Below are 16,142 nucleotides of genomic sequence, written 5' to 3'. Positions count from 1 at the left end.
CTACTTGCTGGGGAAAACCATCAAAGGGCCAAGCGTTGCAGTTCCACAAGCCATATCTGAAACATTAAATCATAATGGTCATAGAAGAGCCTTTTGTTTTTGGTATTTCTACCACAGGGTTACACCATTATGAAACTCTAGTTAGGATCTACATACCTTTTGGGATCAGTCTCCGATTTGTATTATTGTTGGGAGAACAGGTACTGTCACAACATTGACACACATCACTCCCATCCACATTTATCCATCTGATAAGAAAAGTATACAGACTTTTATAAAACCTTTACAGTGTTACTGCTTTAATATAGGCTACTTGCAGTAGACACTGTAGCATGGCATCGATTTGAAATGATGCAATAACTAGGGGGCTGACGAAGTCTTATTTGGAGGGCATTTACACCATAATCCAATGTAGAAATGAGCCATTTTTAATGACTGTATTCTGCACTGTGATCTCTGCTGCTCAAGATGCCTTCTGACACAAACAATTTTTCCTGCCATTTCATACAGGATTTGTATTAGGATTTGTTTTAATATGCATTTATGGGTGCACTGCACTTTAAAAAAAACATTTAGATTGTGGCTGAGACCCGAGTACTTTCATTCTACATGTAAACATGGCAGAATGACAAGAACTCTTGACCCTTGGCCCATTGGTAATGTTAATACCCTCATACAGCTTCAAATCAGCACATTAACCTCATAGTTACTATTTCACATCAAAGAGTAGAGCCAAATAATCAAAAACGCATCACTGTCAAATACGGTTTTAAAAGATGTGCCTTTGTAAAGTCAGTGCCGAGTCAAAACTTTGTAAACATGTACAAGGCTTTGTATGGTAGAGTAAGGAGCTAAAAGAAAAAAACATCACCTTGAATGTACATAATTGCAGGCCTTGTTGATGGGGCTGCTCTTCAACATTTCAGAGGTTGCTTTCAAATGGCAAGTAATAAATATCTTTAAAAAGGGAGAAGACCACAGAAATGTCTTTATACAACCTTGAGCATTTCCAAACATTTAAAAAAAAAAAAAAAATATGCAGGTTATAAAAGTGTCTCACTGCGTTCCTTGAATCCTGGTGAAACAGGAAGGCATCGAGCTGCAGTTGAAGAGAAGAAGTGCTCTTTCTGGGTAGGAACAGTGCGTTTGATTCTTCCTCTTTCGCATCAACGAGGCACCTGACAAAAATAATTCTCATGCAAGTTGAAAGCAAATTCGTTGTTTCATACTGTATACTGAGCTACTCTTACCCATGGTTTTCAATAAAGTAGTATCTGGGGTTTGATGTTGCGTCAGGTGACAGAGTGGCAACACAGCTGTCGATGAAGAGTTGTCTTTGTCCTGAATTAGGACCAGTGTAAGATGCCTCGAGGTACAGGAGGTCTCCAATGTTGACGACCCTGGAGAACGTCTCACTCGTCCAATGATCTACATGTAGACACGAATATCACTGCATGCACACAAAAAATAAATAAAATAACCTGGCTAAAGTTCCACACATACCGGTCATCAGCTTTAGAGAGAAGGCAGCTGTTGAATACTTTGCAGGAGTGGCGATCAGGGAAAGCTGCTGAAAGTTAGTGCTCACAATGTTTGTCCTGTCCCAGAGAGTAACAAGTTAGCCATCATGAAATCACCAAACAGCTTCTCTCTACAATACAATTATACAATCACCTTTTATAGTAACAGGAAACAGGGACAGCATGATTCATTCTTGTAATGCCAGGGTAATTGCCAGGTGGTGAGATTATCAGCTTGTTTGTGTAGATCACAGAGTCCTTAGATAGCTTGAGGTGAATATAAAACATTAAAATCAGGGAACTTCTTAAAAACAGCCACAGATATACCCATCATCATTTATCAAATCAGCAACTACTGAACGTACAACTAATTTGGAGCCACAGTCTTGCAGTGGAGCTTCAACGATATATTCAGAGTCACTAGCAGCATTAGCTCGGCACTGACTGCTCTGTGAATGCTCGGCTCCTCCCAAAATAATGTCTCCAGGAGACACAAGGCGTCCATTTTTATACAGGTCAGCCTTTACCACAATGACCATAGACGCATCATTGCATTGTACACGGACAGTGAATCCGTGATTGAATTGTGGTCCGCTGACGTTTTCTGCATCAGTTCTTAATGTGGCAGATTTATATTCCCTTCCTTCAGCATCAATCATGGGTCCATCTTTTAAAGTTCGAATGGCATCTGCAACACCAAAAGCAAATGATATCAGCAGTGCGAGAGAGGCAGCGTGACCTGCAATCACCATTGTGCTCTTTTCTCAGAATAACAACAGGACAACACAGCAAAGCCTCCTGCTCAACACAATCTGTAAGACAAGTACTGTGTTTTGAACGAGATGCAAAAGGTTCAAACACAAAATCTCAAATACTTCCCAGTTCAGACCAATCAAATCACATGGAGAGGACAGCTGAGAGCAATTACCCATTAACTGATGTGAGAGAATTAAAGCTGCAGTCACCCTGAGATACATGCCTGTGATTGGCCCACACCCAGCAACATGGCCAGTCTAAACAGTCCCTTTTTTATGCAAATCCAAAAAACATCCCAGGAGGAAGTCCTATCTTCTAAACGGCCTTTTAATCTACTGAGCATAGACACATGGGATATCATCTCTCACACTGCAATAACCCAATCCTTGAAATGTTGCTCCAGTTTTCCCCCCCAATTGCCTTAAAATAATGGCAGCTGTATATCATACCCATTTGGAAATTTACATTTGATGTATTTGAGATGTGTCCTCTAAAACAGGAATCATGAATCAAAGCAATAACTCAGGACTTCCATAACTTTGCACCAAAATGGTCTCACTAACGTATAATGTAGGAAAGTGTTCCCACCTCCATTCTAAACTCCTGAAACAGTGTGACATTGTACATTTCAGTATAAAGTTTGATAAAATTCCACCCAGAATTGAGTTAACATTTAGACTAAATACACAGTTTAATACTGAACCATATTGCTACGTGAACCCTTGTATATATAGTGGCTGCTTCCATAGGTAGCAGGTGTGTACAAAAATATACTAGTCTAAGCAATACCTTCTTTGTTTACCCTATGGATAAGGGAAGTCCTTGGTGCATAAAGCACGCCCTGAGACAATTTGTGACCCCTTTTTCCACAATCAAAGAGCTGGACTTTCCAGAGGTTCTTGAATGAGGCATTTCAATTGTGGGTGACAACTTTCAGTATGCCTTTGTATGTCCTTAATCTTAGTACCATTTTATTTGCAGTAAATGTCCTGTCTTGGTTTTGTAGCGTTTCGATCTTAGTCACTGAAACCATCACTATTGTACCGACCAAAATTGTCCTCTGGAAAATATCAATTTGATTTTTATTGAAAATAAAGTATGCATTAACACACAATTTAACAAATAATTCAAAAGCAAATGTTTTTAAATTGTTTATTATCTTTTTGGGTCTGTAATGTTAGATTCTGCTGTAGTTGCATTCAACAGTTTGGTGGTAGCCAGAGAAAACTGAGCAGTCGGGGTGACGTCACTGAGGGCTGTTGTGTTATTGTCCAGCACTGCTGCCTTTGATTTCAGGCGGACCTCGGGGGATGCCTTTTCTGGAGAAGCAGAAGCTTTCTCAGCATCTCCATCTGTAATTAGAGAAACCATGTTTTTAAAAATGTGGATGCCAAAGGGCAATTTTTAGAAATGTTGCACATTTTACCTTTTAGATCTTTATTCTGCTCAGAACCAAGAGTTTTAACCACCACCTGGTCTGGTGTAGATGGTGAACCAGGAAGCAGTCCCTTCTGATCTAGGATATAAATACAATTTAGCATCAAGATCTTTGTTGAGCAGAAAATGCTTAAATGAACAATTATTAGGGCCTAAAAAGGCTCTAAATTCTTAGGATTTGGAGTTCTATGCTTACCAACTCTGTCATTTGTTCCACTTCTCCACTGGCTGCCATACAGTGCAAGTCTGCTGATTTTATTGAGAACTAAAGGAAGCTCTTCCACAGGTATATGCCCACTTTTTTGCCTGGCTGGCAAGACCATCATCGGACCAATTTTCGCCTCCTGTTCCCACACTGCATAACAAGCATTATACATCTTTACAAGTCCAAAACCATTTGTGAAGCCTGACATCTAAAAAGGCGAAAAATGTACCCAATTGCTCATTGTGACATTATCTGCCGCCAAGAAACCCATTTTTCATTATAAGTTTCTACAAGAAACCCCAACCTGTCTTGGTCTTCATTGCACGCCTCCATAAGGGTTCAGGTTCATCCACCTTCCCAAACCCATGAGGCCCAAACTTGGCTGGGCTGCTGGGCTTACTGGGAGTTTGGCCAACTTCGTTTTGGCTTTGACAATACCCACATAAGTAGTTATTACCATCAGCTGACTTCCATCTGAAAAGGACAAAAGAACATTCAGCACACATTTCTGCATTTACTCAGTTTCATGTGTAATTTGACACATTTCAGACTGGATCTCACTTGCCTTCCATTTACAAAAGTGCATGCCTTATTTGGTGCCTCTGCATCAAATACTGGTACTGCAGTAATGTGACAGGTGATGTAGAGCTGTAAAGAAAAGGGAAAAATCAAGTGTGGGAAACAAACTACATATGTAATCACAAGTTAGCCATTTTCATAAGTAGAACCTCACCTCTCCTCTGTCCTCATTATGAAACCTAAAGGCATCAATGACCAATTGGAGCTTGTCGTCCTGTGTCCTGGTTAAGAACTGGGACCTTGAATCTGGAATCTGGGAGTCAACCAAGCACCTATGAAGGTGGAAAAGTACCGACAGTGTTAAAGTGCAAAACTAAATTGGCACTCAATGGACAGTAAGGTGCCTACATCACCCACAATGCAACTCGACTAATTTGGGTGGGTGATGCTAGTAGCGGCCAATCTGCCCTTTAAGCCAAAATGCTGTCATTTTAACTAAATGCACAATTAAGTTAAGACCAGAATCTACATGCATTTTACTACACAATTATGTCAAAAGTACTGTTTGGGGTGGGGGGGTGTGGGGGGGGAGAAAATAAACTGGTCAAAACCAAACTGTATGCCGCCTAGCTTCCTTCCAATTCCACACACCCAGATTTCTCATTTTTTGGAACCAAACTGACTCACAACACAAGTGACATCACTTATCAGGCTCCCTTCTGGAGCCACAAAACACTTTACACAGCTTTATTTTAAACTTATGCAGCAATACCCAAAAGACCAGTAAACTATATAAATGTCGGTGGAGTTTCCTTCTTTAATTTAACATCAAGTTGCAAGTGCTTACCCATTTTCAATGAAGACGTATCTGGGAACAGAGTATATATCTCGGGAAAGTGTGGCCACACAGCTGCTCAGAAACACTCGGAGCCCCACATGATGTCCCACGCTGACTGAGGCTTCAATGCCAATGGGCTCACCGAGGTAAAACACATTAGAACTTCTTTCATATAGCCAGTCATCTGCACAAAAGTAACAGTCTAGTAAGTGCAAGATAGAAAAAAACCCAATATGAGAAATGAATGAGACCCACTTGTCATTATTCTCAGGTCAAACTGCAAAGTTTCCACCGCAGATAGGGTAGACATGAAGGGGATCCAGGTAGGTGTAAGTGAAGAACTGGACAAACTGTACTTCCTAAGAAACAGAAAAAAAAGCATTTAAAAAGTGGTACATTGTCCAAATATCTTTAAAGATGAGCTTTAACTTTTAAATAGACCTTTCATAATGACACTCAATTGGAATTACAGCCTCATCCATTCGAACCACCCCTCCTGAAGAGGCCACAGGAGAGTATATGACGAGGTTTGTGAAGACCAGAGAGTCATCAGTCATCTGTGGAGAGCGTATGCGTTTAGAACTAGAAATCAATGTAGTCTATAACAAATGTCTGCTGCAATAAATTAAAGTTACCCAGTGCTTGGTGCCACAGTCCACAAGTCCAACACGGATTCTGTACTCATCTACTGAAGATGCTGTAGCTCGGCAGTAATTATTGTGCTTCACTCCAAGGCGCAACTCAGCCACATTAACCGGAGCTCCAACACCAAACATGTCAGCCGTGATAACAATCTCCAACGAGTCTGGATGGCAGGTCACTCTCACAGTATTCACCTGCTTTCGTTCTTCAACTGGAGCCTTTTGTTGTTCAGTGTGTTTGGAGCTCCCTGTCATCCGAGGTGTTTGAAGTAAAGCACCTTTCTGTTTGGGTGGTGAAACAAGAGACGACCCAACACAGAGTCCAACTAGGAGACTAACCCAAAAATACAAGGCCTCCATAAATGCCACTGAAAACAGCAAATGAGTACAGAATGTAAGCGCTCCTCCTGTCTGACCCACTAGAAAGCACATTTGTCTGAGCAGAGGAGCATTTTAATCAGAAAAGCACCGCACACCTGTGTCTGTCTAATCATCCACTAATCAGCTTACAATTGGATACACACGCTCTGAGACTCAGGACAAAAGTCTGGTGAAGTTGAGGTGAGTTTCACCAGATGCATCAGTTTAAAAAATCTTGGCTTCATTGCTTGTTACAATGCATCGAAAAAACATAAAGAAATGTAATATAGAAATGCAGCCATGCAGTTCAAACATAAAGACCAAATAAAAAATGCTTCAACATAATTTACACTTAACACAATCACTTTAAAAAAATATATAAATCCATAGAGTGCACATAATTAATGTTCCCATATGTTGTCCAATAATTCCATTATATGTTGTAATTTTAGTGTGACTGATTCATTTTCCTGGCCCAAACAAAATTCCCAGCAGTCATTTGCTTCCAGTTCAGTTTGGCATGAACACAACACAAGTGTGAGCAAATTGAGAAAAAACAATAACAGATTATCACCTAAATACATTTTCTTATGTTATCTTTTATTTGAAATATATTGGTATCAATGTATCATAGAAAACAGTTTTGTTTCTGTGAACTATAATAAAGGCTCCATCTGTATTTATTTGACTGTATAAATTGCAGTTTGCATTCACATCTGAAATGGTTGAGTTTCACATGCAGATGAAAAAGTAAGCATGTCTGTTTCTCAATCTCTCTTAATAAAAAAAATATGATTTGAAAGTGATAAAAAAAAGTCATAGTATAGTTTATCAGAAAAAGTCATAGTAAAGAATGTTAAAAAAGGTCATACTATAGTATGTCGAAAAAAGTGATAAAAAAAGTCATAGTATAGTATGTCAAAAAAAGTCATAGTATGTTATGTCGAAAAAAGTCATAGTATTGTATGACAATAAACGTCATGAAAAGGGCCAGCCTGGACTGGGTATTAAACCTGGGTCAGAGTCTGCAGTGATTACTTGCTGGTTCGCTGTTGGAGCAGTGCTATTCACTCCGCCACCAAAGTATTTATGTTGATAAGAGTCATAACATAGTCTGTTGAGAAAAAAGCAATTAAAAAGTCATAGAATCATATGTCGAAAAAAGTATAGTATGTGGAAAAAGTCATAGTATAGAATGTTAAAAATATCATAATATAGTATATTGAAAAAAGTCATAGTATAGTATGTCGAAAAAAATCATAGTATAGAATGTTAAAAAAAAATCATAGAATAGTATATTGAAAAAAGTCATAGTATGGTATGTCGAAAGAAAGTGATAAACGCATGCTAAAGAATGACGAAAAAAAGTCATAGTATAGCACGTTGAAAAAAGTGATAAAAAATAGTATGTAATATGTCGAAAAAGGTCACAATATTGTATGTTGAAAAAAACGCCATGAAAAGGGCCAGCATCGACTGTTTAGTTTAGTAATTTATTTGAATGGTTTTTGTCGCTGAAAGTATGCAGAAGTAGTAGGTTACTGAAAATCGTACGGAAGAATCGGATAACAATACTGCTGAATCAGCATTCACACAATAATCCCTCTGCTGCTGCTGACTGTCCTCTTTACTGCCTCTGAACTGCACTTTCACACTGATCTTGTACACACCTGACACATCCTGTGATACAATATGACAAAAGAGTTACAACTCAAATATTTTGCATTTTCATCAGACTGTAAACATTAGCACTCAGTACAAAATTATATTAAAATCATCTGGTGGTGGAATATTATTATATTATTTACAAATAGTGGGAATTATTTTTTTTATTTGTATACATAAGGGTTGTGCACCCAGTGGCTTAAGACTTTAAAGTCTGACTGAGAAATATTTCAAAAATAAAAGTGTGTTCAAGACCAACGATAATATCATTACGTAGTTACAGCAGTTCTTGCTTTGAAGTCCTCTTCCTGCTTTGAGGTATTGAACAATAGTGAGGCTGTCCGCAAAGTCTCACATGAGACTGAAGGAAATAGGAGGAGTACAACATGACTTAGCTTTGGTATTTCTTAGTGTGTTTATAACTGAAAAGGCCATGAAGACGAGCTTGGCATGCATTCTAATATTCATTCAGCTTTTTGAAGGTAAGAGGAATTCACATTTTAATTACTACTTAAAAAAAAGTAGTCTTTATCCTGACATTAACTTGTAACGTATATACAGTAGTATTTGTTTGAATTTACCGGGAGGTATATCAGACCACAGTTGTGTGGCTTTGGTTACAGCCACCCTACACTAATGGTGCTTTCACAAAATATTTACACAATGAGATTTTTGATAAATAATCATCAGTAATGTGGATATAATGACTAAGTGGGTAAAGGTAAATAATAGAACAGTTACTACAGTCTGGTAAGTTCAGAAAATGACATCACTTTACTGTAATGCAGCCTTTAAAACCAGGAAAAACAACACTTATGGCATATTACGATATCCAAAATCTAAGACGATATGTAGTCTTGTATCACAATATCGATATACTATCGATATATTGCCCAGCTCTAAGTGGTGGACTAACCCAACACTGCCATCCATCGCTATACTGCTAGCATGACTGAAGACATTAACTGTGTATCTCTACTAAAACTTGTAATACGTTTTTTTTTTCTCTTCCAGCCTACGCAGAGTTGATTTTTAGGGAGCTGACGGAGAGCCAGTCACTGGAGCTCTCCTGTTCCCCTCAGCTGGAGCGTAGCAGCCTGACGGTCCTCCACCTGTATCACCGCAATGCCCAGAGCCAGACCACCCTGCTGTCCATGGCTGAGGGCGGCGAGCTGAGGGTCGACCCGGAACACAGAGGGCGGCTGCAGATCTCTGGAGGTCTGGACTCCCTGCAGGTCAATGTGACCATGTCCCATTTACAGCGTAGTGATACGGGACTCTACATGTGGGAGCTGATTTACAGAGAGAACGGCTCTATTCAGATCATCCTCAGTGCTCAAAAGGTGTTCTTGTTGGTTGAAGGGACAGGTATGTGGTTCAAACACCTCACAATACACTTTGCTGCAGTTAAATCCAGGTAACTCTGTGCAGATTTTGATGTATATTGGTGTGTGTTTGTGGTGCAGGGAGGTCATGCCAGTGCTCTCCCAGTTACCCTCCTCTGCTCTTGACCATCTTTACAGTAGCAGGGCTTCTTCTACTCACACTCAGCTGGCTGGCCATAGAGAAATGTGTGAGTATCATATCAACTAATATTTCACTGAGCAGGCTGCGGATTAGGTGTTATGTCGTGAAGCAACAGTGCTTCTGTGTTTGATAGTATTTCTGACTGACACACTAGCTTTTCAAACAGCAACTGTTGTAACTTAGAGACAGCAACGCAAGTAAGACATATTAAGTTTAATACCAATGAATGTGTCAGCTTGAATAGAGGCCCGACAAACATCTGTTTGAGTGAGTTTTCAAGGCAAGTAATGCAAAAAAAAGAGGCCTGATAATTATTGCTGAAATTGTTGGTGCACGACTCATAACATATGTGGCATTGTGTCACGTGGCAAAGGGAAATATCTCCATATCAATATGAAATATCCAAAAGGAAAAATAGTAATCACATGTGGACTCCAACATTACTAACCGACAGACATACAGTGTGACAGCTGTTAACTGTAACAAACTACAGCCTCAAAAATGACCATCAACATCAGTCAAAACATCTTATAGTCGAAAAAAACCCAAAAACTTTAGGCTTCACTTAATTGTTGTAAAGTGTTCATATTATTCTGTCTACTCCCTCTATTGTGTGTTATTCTGCTGACTGGGCCTCAACAAGCCTTACCTTTGCTGTTCAGTGTACTGTATATCTTACTATTACTTAGAACAGGGGTGGAAAATCACCAGCTGGGTACCAGATGCGCCCACAAGACATGTTTAGAATTTATAGTTACATCCCAGCCCACAAATTATTTTCCTTTTTCTCATTTGGTTTTTGTTTGTCTTTAATTTTAGAGTAATCTATAAGTTGCAGAATTGGGAGATAAAACTTAACTCTCTCTTTCTAAACCAAACGAAAGGTTGACCTGGAACACAGACAAAGCAATTGCGTTTGTTTCTTTTTTGCTCGTGTGCAAGAAAGTAGCTTGTGTGCAGGAATAAAATCTCAGTGGCATTACTCTATTAAACATGCACAAAGATCAACAGAAAGCTAATCTGCGACTATTTATTAATCATTTACGGTGAGTGATTTCTAAAGCAAAGATGCCAAAAATGATCTGGTTCCAGCTTACAGTGATCTTACTTTTTGAATAACTAAATGATGATAAACTGAATATCTTTTGGGTTTTTCTTTAACAGAACTAGTTCCCTTGGACTCTGGGAAGCCGTAATGGACCTTTTTTCCCAATTTCCTGACATTTTATAGACTACAAGATTAATCGATTGAAAGGCAGATTTACGGATTAACCTTAAAATTGAAAATAACAAATACAAACTGGAACTTGAGGACTTAAGCATACACATGCAAAGAGTAAATATTAAGTGCAAACACTAATTAATAATCCATACCTAACATAAATTGATTTCTAAATAACATTAAAAAAATGTGTTGTAGGTGAAGGCGAGGCATCATTACAGACCACAACCTCCGGTTCCTATATATGAGGAAATGACCAGGAAGCAGCAGAGTGACGGAATCCACCAAAATAACCCTGAGGCCCCATCGCAGGTGGAGGAAGTCAACTTCCCCGTGTACGCTAACATGCGACAATCACAGGACAACTATTACGCCTGTCCCAGACAGCTCGCCCTCAGAGCCTGATGTGACTTCTGGCATCGCACTAATGGTGCAGATAACATTTACAGGAAGACATCAGCTCTACTGCAGCAATATAATATGAGAGCGAGAACTGATTTCTCATCCAGGAAATAAAAAAGATTGGTGGAAAAAAGCCACAGAGACAAACACCAAATGGCACATTTGTAACAGCCAAGAAAAAAAATGCTATTTTATTAATATTGAAAGAAGCTCCATAGTTCATGAAAACATTTGTTTCGGTGCATGTCATGTAACAATCACATTCTATGAGGAGAAAGATATACAGAGAGAAAAAAAAACAAAACATTACAAGCCACTGACTTTTCATTAAATCTCAGTACAGACATTTTTACTTAATATTTCAAAAACAAAAAGGCAAAAAAAAAAAAATTATAAAAAGAGAAAAGAAAAAGCAGCCCTAACCACATATCACCCACCCCACCCTAAAAAAAAACATAACTGAGAAAAAAAAAACCTTGAGGGCGACAGGCTAGAATCCCACAGTGCTAAAGAGTGAGACGCTCATTGGTTTTTAGGAATACACAGCATGGCGATGTAGCGCTAGGTCAATCTGAATAAGGGGAAGGAAGCTGGAGGCGTAGGGCTTTACATGAATCACCCCTCCACCCCCCTCCACCTTCTTAAAAACCAGAACAAATAAAAACACATTGGATCCCAAAAACCCCTGCATTAAATCAGCCACTTAAAAGCAGGCCATAAAATCCCCATCCCCCCCCCCCCCCCAAACACTTGTGCATAGTTTCATGATCCTTTACAACCAGCTCATGTTTTACAAACATCCTCCAAATTGTGAAAAATGTTCCACAAAAGTCTGATTTATCTTTTAATCATACCTGATGTGGGAGAATGAGAGAGAAAGAGAGACAGAGGAAAGAAAGAGTAATGCACAATGATCCTGATTCAGTCAGGACGGGACCTCATTAAGAAAACACAATAAAGATTCAAACATACAGCATTTTGCATGTTATTCACTGTCTTCCTTTTTTTTTTTTAACAATCAAAATCATTGACCTTTTTTGTTATTAAATGTAAAGCAATTTTAATATATAGATTTATATATAAAGCACTCAGTTTTCATTTGAAGTCCATTATTTGGTTATTATGTAACTGCTACGGATTTAGAAACAAAAGGTATTTTCTCTTCTTCTGAAATCCATAACTTTCAGTGCTTAGAATTGTTTCTTTTAAATCCTTTTTTTTTTTTTTTCCTTCTTTTTTTTTTAACTCATAATCATAAAAATGTACATTAAAATGGCGTGGAGTTGGTACTCTGGAACCCTGGCCTTCCTGAGACAAGATCCACTTTTCCGTGTGTGTGCAAGATAGTGAGCAATTATGTCTTTTTTTTTCTTTTCTTTTTTATATAAAGGAAAAATATATATAATCAACACAAAACATACAGGCTTCAGATAGTCCATGAAATCAACATTAACACAGAACAAAGAAGGTTAAACAGAACAAGACAACACTGTTCAATCCCAGAGTTCTGAAAGTAGCACAATAAATCTTCATTCTTTAAAGTGTTGTGTGTGTTTTTTTTAATGGAAGCATTTTGTCCTTTTTTTTTTTTTTTTTTTTTTTTTTTTTTCCCAACATTCCCATGGTTTAATTCCTTTGTGTTGCTGATTTAGTTTTGAACTCCAGAAAAAAAACAAAGTGTTTGTAAACCATCAGTGGCCTTGCAGGAAAACAAATAACATGAGTGAATGGAACATAAGTGAAAACAGAACGAAAGCTAACAAACCAAAAAGGTAGGCACCTCTGAAGTGAGCCGTAGAAGCCAAGGCTCAGTCTGATGTCTCGTCCTTCACTCTCTCCGTTGCTCAGATTTTGGAGAGCTGAAGTCCTTCTACCCCAATCTATGGCCACAGGTCTGCAAAATACTTTTATTGCGGCATTTGTTTTATACATGTGATTTTTTTTTTTTCCTTCTTCTTCAGCTTTCTTGTTTTCTTTCCCCCACAGGTTTATAGTCCGAAAAATGGTGCAATACTCAATTATGATCCATACTTTCTTGGATTATTCCACAATAGAAGCCACTAAGGTAGATAAACATTACATTTTAAAAACACACTTATTTTAGTCCTTGAGTAAACATTTACACATGAACTGTCCCCGTCTCCCCTCAGTACTTGTATCATGTTGTTTGTTTAGCTGGATGAGGGGTGAGGCCGACACTCAGTGCAACGCTAGAGGCTAGTAACAATTAACATCAGAATATATTTTTGACAAGCAAAACAACAGAAAAACAAATCAACAACAAAAGTATACTAAATTGAAAAGAAACAAGGCGGATTTATTTTCCGCTGTAATCACGAGTTCTCGTTCATATTTTCCACCGTACACACTAAACATTCATACAACATACAGTACAAGCAGCCTTGTGCAAACACTCAAATACAACAGATGTAAATTTGCCTTTATATTGATCTTTGTTTTCAACAACACTCGTATTTCAAATTTAATTCACTCTGAACCGATGCTATCAAAAATCTCTGAAGTGTATGAATGAGACAAAAAAACCACTACAAAAAGTGTTCACATTACATTATTGGCGCTTCTTTTGATTCAAGTATTTGTTTTCATTATTTTGTATTACTCTGATATGTTTATGATCTTGCCTTCTGGGAAATATAATGTTGAGGAGGATACACAGGGCCAAAGCCAGGGCGGGGTTAGGGGGGGCTTAGGCTAAGTGGAAAACAGAGAGATCTAGCCATAACACACACATACAACCATTATGTACTATTGGTTGTATACTGTATATGAACTAGCATGTGCATATTCAACCCAGGCCTTTGTTTTTTTTTTTTTTTTTTTAAAAGAGAGATTTGCTACTTCAACTCTTTTTGGGGCCCCCCAGACCCCTGTCTGATCCATGATTGAGAAGCATATTTTGCCTCGAGCTCCAGTTGCCTTTGAGTCCGTGCGACTTAAAAAAAAAAAAGGGAGAGCGTCTGATTTCCAACACTAGACAGGTAGATAAGAGTGCAGGCGAGGGGTGTGGGAGGGGGCGGGGCTCTCAGTGCTGGTGCTGCGCCAAAAAAAAATCCAGGGCACATCTGAGACTCGACCTCCATCCCAGTAACCCATCCTCCCACTCTATTGGACTCCCCACTTCCAACGCCAGTTGCTTGATTCAAGTCCAGTGTGGAGTAAATGCAGGTTTTCAGGAACAAACAAACACACAAACAGACAACACAGGCAATAGTGATTGTTTTGTTGAATGATGTGAGTCTAAAGCGACTCTGGAAGAGGGAAAATCCCTTACGTTTTAAGACTTGGTACCAAACTTGAGGTGCGTCTCTATTTCTGCAGATAACGCCGGGGAACTGCTTGGACCCTGACCTCAAAGCCAGATAAGCAGAAATGACCTGTTGTATTTATGCCTGCGTGGCCTTCCGGTTGGGGGTCCAAAATGAACCACCTGGATACAGCTTCCCCACATGTGACCCGGAGAGCGAGCGAGCCCAGATGGGGTGAGAAGGCGGCAGCTTGCAGAGAAACAACACACAGGCATCTCAGCCTTGGAGTGCACAGCTAAACAGACTTTTGTAGTTTCTAGTTTTTGCAAAAACCTTGATGATAAAGAAAAAGATGTTTTTGGTTTGAAAGAGATGTACCCGATGTGACCCATAAACACCAACACACCCCCGCCCCCCCCAATTTCCACAGCCAGGTTCTCCACTAAATTTCCAGTCCACTGTTGGTGAAAGACCAGCACCATTCATCTGTCCTGCCCGTCTACTCCTCAAGCCTCCTACAACTGGAGCTTGTGGTGTGCGCCCCTGTAGCAATAAAAAAAAATAAACCTAAGTATCATCACACTAAAGATAAATTAGGATATGGCAAGGTGAAGTAGATATTTGCAGATCAGTTGGCACAAGACTGAAGAAGTTACTCTGTTTGCCAACCACTAGTGCCTCCAGCAGGTCATTTAGTGTTATCTAGTAGCTCTGTCCACACAGTGGGAGACTAAACTGTGTGAAGAGGCTCTTTCAGTGTCCCTTACATTTTATCCAGGGGGGGTTTTCAAGGGAAGCTGCCTGGTAGTAAAGGTTGAGAGAAAAAGTGAAGATTGGCAGATGTGGGTGGGGGAATGGCTGTGACTTTCTAGATGGCTGTGAACAAACACATCCTTGTCTTTGCATAGAAATGGAAGGCTGTTATCAGTTGAGGTGGTTCTAAGTGTAACTGAGTGCTCCCAGAGTTAAACATAAAGCACCAGTGTGAGTGAGGCCCATCAACACTAAAGGATGTGTGTGTTATGAGACAACATAGAGTGGAGGTGCTCCAGGATGGGCAGAGGAAGGTGGCTCACTATCCTGGAGAACCTTTGACTACACAACCTTTTCCACTTGATCTGACTCTTCTGTCTGACTCCAACAAGCAAGCAACAAGAACTCCCCCACCAGGCTTTTCTACTGACATCTGCAGTGTTTCGTATGGCCTTGCTGTCAGCTGAGGCGTACCTCTACACTACACACTGCGTGTGCCTCAGAGGCAGTGGGAGGGGCAGGAGAGAAGCTGAACACTGCATAAAGACCAATATTAAAAAGCCATGAAATCATCATCAGAAAACAATCATTATCTATATCATCAATGATAACAGCAACAATATCAGCAAACTCCATGACAACAATCAAATAAAAATGCACACTGGCAATTCCAAAAGTGAAACCAAGAAAAAAAAAAAAAGAAAAAAAAGAAAGAAAAAAAACACCCCCATCTCTGGCTAAAGTGATCCTTGCAGGAGAGAGACAAAGAGAGTTGGAGGTTGATGAGGACAGACTCTGGCGCAGCAGTAGTAGTAAATTTAATACAGGGGGGCCAGTTCTGAAAGAGCTGCTCTTGGCCTGGAGGCCAGGGGTGGAAGAGGAGGGAAGCCAGTCTGTAGGGATCCGCAGGGAGGCAGCGAGCGGGCGGGAGGGTGGGGGTTGAGGGCTGCTGCAGAGCACTCTGCAGCAGGCAGGCACTCAGTGGCCACACTATCACACAGGTTGGCAGGACCTCCAATAGAAAGAAGACA

General features: G+C 39.6%; 2 protein-coding genes across 2 annotated transcripts; one reads left to right on the top strand and one right to left on the bottom strand.

Moving 5' to 3' along the window:
- On the bottom strand, window positions 1-6,637 carry LOC144530060 (uncharacterized). Its single transcript, XM_078269470.1, has 17 exons — window positions 5,911-6,637; window positions 5,717-5,832; window positions 5,531-5,634; window positions 5,285-5,459; window positions 4,652-4,769; window positions 4,484-4,566; window positions 4,223-4,392; window positions 3,910-4,068; window positions 3,703-3,792; window positions 3,456-3,628; window positions 1,886-2,278; window positions 1,675-1,787; window positions 1,504-1,598; window positions 1,251-1,428; window positions 996-1,178; window positions 157-248; window positions 1-56 (listed from the first exon to the last, which is right to left on the bottom strand). The coding sequence occupies exons 1-17, from the start codon at window positions 6,346-6,348 to the stop codon at window positions 1-3; spliced, it is 2,736 nt and encodes a 911-aa protein (XP_078125596.1). The 5' UTR covers window positions 6,349-6,637.
- Window positions 6,638-8,264: 1,627 nt separating this feature from the next.
- Window positions 8,265-12,965, top strand: LOC144529516 (uncharacterized). Its single transcript, XM_078268629.1, has 4 exons — window positions 8,265-8,423; window positions 8,956-9,309; window positions 9,408-9,514; window positions 10,889-12,965. Exons 1-4 carry the CDS (start codon window positions 8,297-8,299, stop codon window positions 11,093-11,095), a joined length of 795 nt encoding a protein of 264 aa, XP_078124755.1. The 5' UTR covers window positions 8,265-8,296; the 3' UTR covers window positions 11,096-12,965.
- The last annotated feature ends 3,177 nt before the right edge of the window (window positions 12,966-16,142 follow it).

The sequence above is a fragment of the Sander vitreus genome, chromosome 15 (genome assembly GCF_031162955.1).
Source record: "Sander vitreus isolate 19-12246 chromosome 15, sanVit1, whole genome shotgun sequence".
Taxonomy (NCBI): Eukaryota; Metazoa; Chordata; class Actinopteri; order Perciformes; family Percidae; genus Sander; species Sander vitreus.
This window is presented reverse-complemented; position numbering and strand designations above follow the sequence as displayed.